Source organism: Marmota monax, unplaced genomic scaffold (genome assembly GCF_021218885.2).
Source record: "Marmota monax isolate L192 unplaced genomic scaffold, Marmota_monax_Labrador192_F-V1.1 WCK01_AAM20220418_F8-fsc00021, whole genome shotgun sequence".
Lineage (NCBI taxonomy): Eukaryota > Metazoa > Chordata > Mammalia > Rodentia > Sciuridae > Marmota > Marmota monax.
The window spans coordinates 23,115,992-23,126,139 of record NW_026695228.1 but is presented as its reverse complement, the minus strand read 5'-3'; the positions used below and the strand labels follow the sequence as shown (position 1 = coordinate 23,126,139).

The window sequence follows — 10,148 nt, the reverse complement described above, 5'->3', positions numbered from 1 at the left end:
GTCACAGTGTGTGCACCATATTGGAGACCTAGAGCCCCGACCCCTCCATGCAACACTGTGACTACCTCATTTTTGTGTATTTCAGGGCAACTCATTCTTTGCATCTTTCTTAGGGCTCATTCCCACTCGTAAGGCAACATATTGGATCACCCATGCACTATGCAATCAGTCATTGTAATTCTGTATGACTAAAAATGGGATTTTTAATTTATAATTACCTACACTGAGGTATCTGCATTTGTATTTTTATTGATATGAAACACTGGCATTTGTTGATGGCTCACAGTGAGACATCGCAATGCACGTGTGCTACGTGTAGTGATAAAATCCAGGTCATTGGCATTCCATCTCCTGAAACATTTACCACCACTTCTTTTTTAATATTTTTTTTATCTGTTGATGGACTTTTATCTTATTCATTTATTTACATACAGTGCTGAGATATGCACCCAGTGCCTCACACGTGCTAGGCAAGTGCTCCACCACTGAGCCCCAGCCCCAGCCCCTTTATCATCTCTTTTCACTGGTACACTTCATGCTCCTCTCTTCTAGTTTTCCAAAATTATGTAACCAGCTGCTGTGAACTATTGTCCTCCACTGTGCTGTAGAACTGTCACGTTCCTCACGACCAAAACACTCAGGGTCACTCCAGGGGAGCTGGGTTGCACGAAATAACCACACAAGAAACCGAGATGCCTTTTTCTCTGGAGTCCTGTGATGGCTCCTCTGACCTTAAGGGTCCTGAGAGAGAGAGAGAGAGAGAGAGAGCGCAGGTGCTGAATCCTTTTATTGAGGAGAAGTCATTCAAATGAGGCAAGGGGTCAGGTTTCAGGGGGTTGAGTCTAGCTTCGTGATGTCTGCTGTCAGCAGGTTGACTGACACCTAGGAAGGCCACACCCAAAGGCAGAGCAAGAGAAGGGGACACACCAAGGGAGTGTCCATGGAACATTCTATCCCAAACAGGTCAAAGGGGTATTATCACAAAGGAACAGGTGAGCATAGCTCAATCCATGGGGTGACACACCTATGTCTGAAGACGCGTCCTCAACCTCTGAGACCAGGGCAATGTCCAGGTCACTACGAGATGTAGTGACCGGTCAAAGCCTCTCTGGTCCAGGATGGAAGGCACAAATCATTCAGAGTGGGCCCCCACATAGAACTTTAGAAATCATTTCTCTCCCGAAACTGGACTTCACCTCTACCCAACCTCCTCCTCACCTCGCCTGAATTCAGGGACCACTGCTATACTCTCGACTTCTGTAACATGAAATTCATCCCCTTCCTCATATGAGCAAGAACTTGCAGTCTTGCTTTCTGGTCTTTTGGATTGACATATGTCCTCAGACGTGATGGGATGTGTGCCTCCAGTATTGTGCAAATGCTGTCTTGAGAACTCATTTACAGAACGACTTCAAAGAGGATGTGAATAAAATAAAATTAAAGTTTTCCCCTTTAAATCATTCCTACTGTGCTTCCCATCACACTATGTTGAATTTTCTATTCTTCCTCTGTACAGATTCCTTACATTGAGAACTTTCCCACCTCTGCAGCAACCATGCCTCACCGTGTTGTTGGAAGGGAGTTTTTGCTCGGTGACTCTTTGTCAAGTGAATGAAAATTAGCTGAGCAGATGGGTAAATGTAAAATAGAATTGGGAACAGAAAACACAAAGTTATCAATTGAATAAAAGTTTTTTGAGCTGGAGAAGAAATTCAGAGTTACTAATGCTGATATTAATAACAACACTCAGTAGGTGCCAGCACTATTTTCATGTTTTATACACATCACATCATTAGGTTTCCCAATGTCTCTTTTATTTGATATATTAGTCCATTTGCATTGCTACAACAAAGTGCCAGAGACTAGGTACATTATAAAGAAGTCTGTTTATCTCACAGTTTGGGGTTCTATCAAGTCCAATTAGCATGACTCCAGCTCTGATGAGGGAGCCTCTGACTTCATCCCATCCGGGTGTTTGGAGCTGTGCCAGGAGCCCTCCCAAAAGAGAGAGATCACACGGAGAGACAGAAAGCCAGAGAAATACTGGGTTGGGCCAGTCTTGCCCTTTTATCACAACCACATACACAAGCTAAGATGGATATGACATCAGCAGATAACGCAAACGTATGAGATCACTGTCTTATGTGTGGTTGGTGAGGGACCAAAACGTGCTTATGCAGGGCACAACTATATTCTAATTTCACTTCCTGTTTTAGTCAGATTTTCCTCACTCAAAAGACCTGTCAAGTACAACTTAGAGCAGGAAAAGTTTATTTTGGCTCTCGGTTTCACAGCCGGCTCAGCTGACTCCATAGCTCAGAAGGAGGCTTAACACCGTCGTGGAAGGGCGAGCAGGAGGGAGGAGCTCAGAGCAGGGCAACCAGGGAGCAGAGAGAGCTGCACTCTCCAGGAGCAAAGAACAAACCTGAGGAACCCCTGGTGACGGAGCTCCTCCAGCCACACCCTACCTGCTGACAGTTATCACCAAGATGATGCATTTTAAGTGGATTAATCCACCAACTAGGCTACGACTCCATGATCTAATCACTTCCCCTCTGAAAATTCTTGCCTTGTCCCACACCTGAACTCTGGGGGACACCACATACCCCAAAACACAGCACTGCTTGGATGGTTAGTGAAGATGAGCACCTTTTCATAGTTTCCTGTTTTTCTTCATTCCTGCTTTACTGAGGTACAGCCAGCATGGTGGCACATATTCGGGTGACAAGGTGATGGCTTGAAACGCAAGCACAGTGTGTCAAAACCTCCTTGAAATTCTTCTTTCTGTATTTTTGGCTTAACATATTGAATCATATACCATAATATATATGTTAATTCTAATATACTTTAAACAGTTGATATGTCTTCATTGTCATGTTTAATAATGCCTAATGTGTTCTAAACACATTCTGTAGGGTTCCGCTTATTTTTATTTTCTTATTTCTTGAATTGGTGCAGGGTGAAGCCACCTCCCCTGACATATCGGTAACATGTGACAAATGTGGATGTTGTGAAGTGGCCAATGGGCCAAGACTGGAGGACCCAAGACTCCACACACATAAAGAAGCTTTAAGACCCCTCAGGAATTGCCCTTGGCAGCACCAACCCACTGTCCAGCATATGGTCAAATGCACTGAGGTCCCAGCTCTGGATAAGAGAGTGAAAACCACCTCACCATAACAAGAGTCCAGTACCTGAAGTGTGCTCAGGCCTAGTTCAGCCACAGGGCAGGATCTGGACAGTGGACTCCTAATGGGCAGCAACAACACCCTGGGAGTCAGGGCTCTGGCAGGAAGTGGGAGGAAACAGCATCTTTTCCAAAGTGACTCCACAGCAGTCACTTCCTGAGGGGACGAGAACCCTGGAGCCACATCTCCCTCTCTCAGTTCCCCAGGGGAAATAGTCATTGGTGATGTCAAGGGCAGGCTGAGCTGGTGTCCTCCGTGGGGAGGCTGCTAGCAATCCCCATGGCTCCTGCTACATGGGTGAAACCAATAGCCTCTGCTTATCTTCCTTGTTCCTAGCTATATGCTGGCATCTACATGATCCTAAGTAAACATTGTCCTTTTTTTATCCACAACGTGGCTGATATTTTTTAATAGGCTCTTGGTCCTCCTTGTAGATAACAGTCTGTCCTAGCTTTAGGTGGGATGGTGAAGGCTGAGGTATCTCTCTAAACCACTTGATGATGTCAAGCTTGAAAGGTATTCACAAAATAAAAGGCTGTCCAGTGATTCCTCCACTCAAATACTCAGGATCACTAACAATAAAAGTCACCCTCCCCAGTCACCTAAGAATCTACCTGAGAAGGTCCTACTTCCCACTCGGATTCACAACCTAATTCTTTTGCCCAAATCATGTGAACATTCGAATACAACAATGACCATAAGTCCTTTCAAAGCTGCTAAGTTGGAACCACAGACTTGGCCCTATGATCTATGACATCAGAAGGGGGACGTGGAACTATGTGTCACAACACTCAGGACATTGCTACAATAAGCACATTTGAGTTCTCCCTAGAGCAAGCATTCTTGAAACATGAACAATGAAAACACTCGGCCACATTGCTCCCAAACAGGGGTCACTGCACATTGCACTTTGTGAGCTCTCCCAGGATTTTCTTTTCTTGAATCCAATATTAGGTTTCAACAGGCTGTTTCCTATAGGACGAGTTTGAGAGACTGGTGTCTTTGTACCAAGTGTGAGCAAGGGATGGCTTCATCCTGAGAGGAGGAGGATGGGAAGTGGATCCAGGAGCACAGCATGGACCAGGTGTGTGGCAACCCTGGAACACATGGCCATCCGGAGTCCCGTGGTAGGTCTTCCCTTCTGATGAGAAGCTCTCACCTATTGGATACTGCTTCACACTAAACAGAGTCACCCAAAAAGAAAGCTCTCTGTCCTACTGTTATCATTTTCTAGAATTTTTTTAAAAATGCTTGATTTATGGTGTAAAGATCAGTGCCTTGTGAATTGTTAAAGATGGTCCATACTCTCTGCCCTGGAGTACTGAGGGTCATGCAGCCAGCTTGTTTGGAAACATAGAGCTGTGGATGCCTACAGACTCCTTCCTGTACAAGTGACACACCTCTCAATGCACTTTCCTAACCAGACGCCTGGAACTTCATCTGCACTAATGCAATGGTGAATATAGAAGCTTTAACAAGGTCATTGGAAGGGCAAGGTCACTGTAAGAGCTGTGTGTGGAGTTGGATGTGTCCTGTGCACAGCTCCCACTTGAGGTGCAGGACTCACATGGACTTGGATACTGCCTGCTCATGCCTGGGAGAGACCAAAGAGCTCCATCTCACATTTGAGGAAATACTCATGGGGAAGGACAATCATCAGTAGAGATCAAGTCCAGGGACAAGATGACATTATGTGCCTCAGCCCCAGGGGAAGGACAGACATAGCTGGCAAACAAGATGGTCCCAGGGATGCAAAACTAGCATCATGCACAATTACCTTTCTAGTGTTGGATCCTCACTCATGCAACCTCAATTGCTCTGAGAATAGACAACAATGCAACAATTAATTTAATGAGCATTCATGAGAATTCGACCTCCCAGGCCTGGAAATGGTAAATATGCCCCGTGACCCTCTCACCCACCGCTCAGCTCTGCCAGGAATGAATGACTTCACCTGGACCTTGAAGAGCACCCATGCCTGAGGCTACCTCCTGCCCTTCATCAGAGCTGAAGTGACCCTTATCACCCAGGGTTGGAAGAAAGAAAGAGGAGCTCATCACCCCTGGGGCTGCTGATGTGGGAGTAGGTAGGAGGCAGCACAGCCTCTCAGGACAAGCCTTGGTGGCCCAAGTGGGGACACTGCAGTGAGGAGGGACCCTCACTTAGAGCCATCTGTGCAATCAGCTCCTGTGTCTCTCTCATCTTCTCTTCCTCTCCGTTTCTTCCCATCTTACTCTCTTTTCTGGAACCCAGATCTGAGCATCTCTCACTTCCTGATGGAACTGACCTTCTCTCAAGCGTTTCCTTCACAGCCATCTCCACCATCTTTCTGAAGCGACTAGAGGGGACTTTCTTCTCCTGTATCAGAGAAGCTTCTTTTTTAAATTTATAAAACTACTCCTTCATTCACTCAAGGTACCTCTGTTTGATCTTGTGTAGTTAACAGAATTCCAGGCAAACATCTTCTGACATCAAGTTATTGAAAGGTTTTTTACTCCGTTTCCATATTTATAAAATAAGGATCATAATAGTGTTTACTACATAGGAATCATGTTGGGGTGAAGTTAAAGTAAATCAGGTGAGAGGAAATAATAATACTCCCTATCAGGTCGTGAGAGACTACACCTGTACTTTATTATCATTGCATTATTAAAACACATTTGTTTACATTATATAAAAACAGCCATGATGATATAATGAATCAAGGTAAATAAAATATACCACAAGTACAGAACACAGGCAGGTCCTCAAATAACTATACATATTAAATCCCTTATTTGTTGTGTGTTTGTAAGATTCTAGTCCCCATTCTAAGAGTTTTAAATGTTATTAATATTTGGAATGTTGGAGATCTATTCTGTAATAAATTCACCTGCGTTTAGAAATGCAAATTTTTGATGCTTATGCTATTTTATTTTTTCATAAGTCAGATGAGTAAAAAAGTTACAGAAAATACTGATACTTCTCTTTTAGAGATGAAAATGGAAATTCATAACTAGAGAAAAGCAATATTTGCCAAAGATCTCAATGTGCTATCTGCCCTGAGCCACCTGGAGTGGCCTCTGCTTTTTTTAAAAAAAGAGAGAGAGACAGATTTTGTTTTAATATTTATTTTTAGTTTTGGGGGGACACAACATCTTTATTTTATTTTTATGTGGTGCTGAGGATCGAACCCACTGCCCTGCGCATGCCAGGCAAGCACACTACCACTAGAGCCACATTCCCAGCCCAGCCTCTGCTTTTTACACATTGCCTTTCTGTGAACGGCCTTGGTAAAATCACACCCAGTTACAATAGGTTTACAGCTCTCAGTCTGTCTTCTGCAGCCAGTCCATCCTGAACAAAAAGGACTTCTTACCTTTTCTCTATTTCTCACTGCTGCGTTATGGTTGAACATAGGTGGGATTTTTTGGTACATATTCGTACATGCACATGATATAACAATAGAATTTGGCCAACATCATTCCCCAGTAGACATCTTGCCTTTCCATACTTGGGTCTCTGGTGTGTTTTTCTTTTTTTTTTTATTAGTTGTTCAAAACATTACAAAGCTCTTGACATATCATATTTCATAGATTTGATTCAAGTGGGTTATGAACTCCCATTTTTACCCCGTATACAGATTGCAGAATCACATCAGTTACACATCCACGTTTTTACATATTGCCATACTAGTGTCTGTTGTATTCTGCTGCCTTTCCTATCCTCTACTATCCCCCCTCCCCTCCCCTTCCCTCCCCTCCCCTCTTCTCTCTCTACCCCATCTACTGTAATTCATTTCTCTCTCTTGTTTTTTTTTTTCCCTCCCAGGCCATTGACCAATAATTAGTGATGAGAGACTTCGGTTTCTTCTTAAGGAGAATTCTGCTTCTGCTCCTGCCTCAGGTCCTGCCAGAACATTTTTGGTGGTAAGTCTTGTAATTTATTGGATTCATTCCTTGGTTACTGATTTGCTTTCCTCCACCAACTGTACACAATTCCCAGAAATAAGATCTACTCTGGGACAGCTACATATTTTTAATTAGATTGTAAGAAATACAATCTAGTAAGGTTGAATATATCCTTACCTCTGTGTTCATTTTCCTCATTCCTAATTCTAGGCATTTCAATTTGCCTTTTGACATTTTTATTAGTGCATTGGAGAATTACATAATATTAGGTAGAGTCACTTTGACTTTACTCACGCATGCATGGAATTTTATTTCCTGCACCTCAGTGCGTGGTCCTTCCTCCTCTTGTTCTGTTTGTCCCTTTCATTCCATGTTTAACTTTTTCTAGTTGTGAAAGCTATAGAATTGGTTCTGGAATCCGTTTTTCAATTCCAGGATCTTTCTCATTTTTTAGTTCATCTACAAGAATAAACTGGAACTAGAAATAAAATTCCAATAGAAGCCACTCTAGGTGACTTTTTCTACTTGATATGATGAAAATAGACAATTTTTTAAAAGAAGAATCTGGCAGCCTGATAATAGTCAGTTTTAGTCAATCAATTATATGAATACACCAGAAAAAAATAACTCAATTTTAAAAAACTGTCAGAAATCATTTGCAGATTATCATAAGACAGGAAAATATAAACTTAAAATTAATCTTAACTGCCTTCCTCATAGAGAAAATTAGGAAATCTAACATCCAGAAAGGGCAAGATATGAAGAGCCATTTCCCCTTCATGGAATATTTGATGTGATGAAAATAAAATGTGCTTAAGATTCATGCTACATTTAGAAAACCTAGGATTTCTGTACTTAAAATTCTATGATTCTTTAATCTATATAAAGTGGTAATTAAAATGAAATACAAACAAGAATAATAATCACAGAGGCTGTTGAGATTTCTTGCAGAAGGACCACACACATCCACAGGAAGGACATGAGGAAATCACAGAGAAGCAGCACAGTAACAGAGAGCCTTCCCGTGATGAAGCAACCTGCCTGGAACTAGGAGATGCTCATTCCCATGAGCATGAGGCAGAACGCAGCAGAGCACCTGGGGAACGAGGATTGGGTAGGGATGCAGACAAGGTCCAGAGCCCTGGTTCCTAAGCAGGAGTGAGCCTCCGAATCCTGACAGGGCTTCTCAAGACACAGAGGGCAGCTTCACACCTACAGCAAGAGGTTCAGGTGGTCAGGTGAGGTGTGCATGAGAATGCACATTTCAGCAAGATTCCAGGTGATGCCCAGGTGGGTACTCCTGGGGACACCATATGAGAACCACTGACATAAACGCAGGTTTTGTTCCTTTCATTGTTTGGGGGATTAAAAATGGTAATTGAAACTTGTCAGAAAAGAGACCCAATGATAAAACAAAATAAATGATTTCTTGAGTTCCCAAGGTTTCAATAAAAGACATTGGGGCATCCTGGGGAATCTCTATTTCGAATTATTTCTTTTTTTGGTGTGGGGTTACCGATGTTTGAACCTAGAGACACTTAACCACTGAATACACGCACAGGTGATTTTCTATTTTTTCTTTTAAGACAGGACCTTTATAAGTTGCTGAGTCTGGCTTTCAATTTGCAGTGTTTCTCCCTCAGCCAGCCTAGCTTCTGGCTGGAGTGAATTTGGAGTTCCTTCTCTCCCTCTTCGGGAAACAACAAACACCATGGAAAGAGGAAACCAAACAGGAGCTGGAGACTTCGTCCTCCTGGGATTCACAGATGACCCCGACCTGCAATCCCTCCTCTTTGGCTTGCTTCTGACCATCTACCTGGTCACAGTCACGGGAAACCTGCTCATCATCCTGGCTGTCATCTCAGACTCCCACCTGCACACGCCCATGTACTTCTTCCTCTCCAACCTGTCCCTGGCTGACATTGGCTTCACCTCCACCACCATCCCCAAGGCTCTCAGGAACATCCACACTCACAGCAAAGGGATCACCTTTGCAGGCTGCGTCTCACAGATATGCTTCTTCTTTGTGTTTGGATGCCAGGACAACTTTCTCCTGACAGTGATGGCCTATGACCGCTTCGTAGCCATCTGTCACCCCCTGCACTACATGGCCATCATGAACCCACAGCTTTGTCTGCTCATGGCTCTGGGGTCCTGGATGGTCAGTATTCTGGGCTCCCTGCCAGAGACCTTGACCACCTTGAAGCTGTCCTTTTGTACAAAAATAGAAATCCCCCACTTCTTCTGTGATCTTCCTGCAGTCCTCAAGCTCGCCTGCTCTGACACACTCATCAACAACATAGTGGTGTACACTGTGGCCATCATCCTGGGTGTCTTCCCTCTCAGTGGCATCCTCCTCTCCTATTCTCAGATTTTCTCCTCCATCCTAAGGATCTCATCAGACAGAGGCAAGTACAAAGCCTTCTCCACCTGTGGGTCTCACCTCCTGGTGGTCTCCTTGTTCTATGGCACTGGCCTTGGGGTCTACCTCAGTTCTGTAGCCACACAGTCTTCTACGATGAATCTGATGGCCTCAGTGATGTACACCATGGTCACCCCCATGCTGAACCCTTTCATCTACAGTCTGAGGAACAGGGACATCAAGGTGGCCCTGGGGAGAGTCCTCACCAAGATGGTGCTTCTCAGTGAAAGGTTTGATGCCCATCTCTCCTGAGTCACAGTGTGCACCATACTAGAGAACCTCACCCCTTCCATCCAGCTGTGGTTACCTCTGCTTTATATATTTTAGTACATCTCATTTTCACTCATTGGGCTCATTCCAGCCTCAGAACTGTTCATAATGCAACATATTGATTTACCTGTATGCTATCTAAACAATAGTTGTCATTTTGCATGAATAGAGCTGAGCTTTTTCTTTTGCAATTATGTACAGTGAGGTGTGGGCATTTGTGTTCTGACTGATACATTATACTGGCATATTATGATATCTCAGTGCAGGTGTACAATGTTGAATGATCAAATCAAGGTAATCATCTCCTGAAAGCTTTATGATTTCTTTTTACTGGGACACTTCATGCTTGTTTCCTCTAGTTAATTATATAATCAACTG

At 43.6% G+C, this 10,148-nt stretch overlaps 1 protein-coding gene across 1 annotated transcript; it reads left to right on the top strand.

Moving 5' to 3' along the window:
* Nucleotides 1-8,789: 8,789 nt before the first annotated feature.
* Nucleotides 8,790-9,752, top strand: LOC124087658 (olfactory receptor 7C2-like). The gene has a single exon (XM_046436640.1). It carries the CDS (start codon nucleotides 8,790-8,792, stop codon nucleotides 9,750-9,752), a length of 963 nt encoding a protein of 320 aa, XP_046292596.1.
* The last annotated feature ends 396 nt before the right edge of the window (nucleotides 9,753-10,148 follow it).

Excerpts from the sequence above, each read along its gene's own strand:
- LOC124087658 (XM_046436640.1), top strand. The coding sequence starts at position 8,790 with ATGGAAAGAGGAAACCAAACAGGAGCTGGAGACTTCGTCCTCCTGGGA.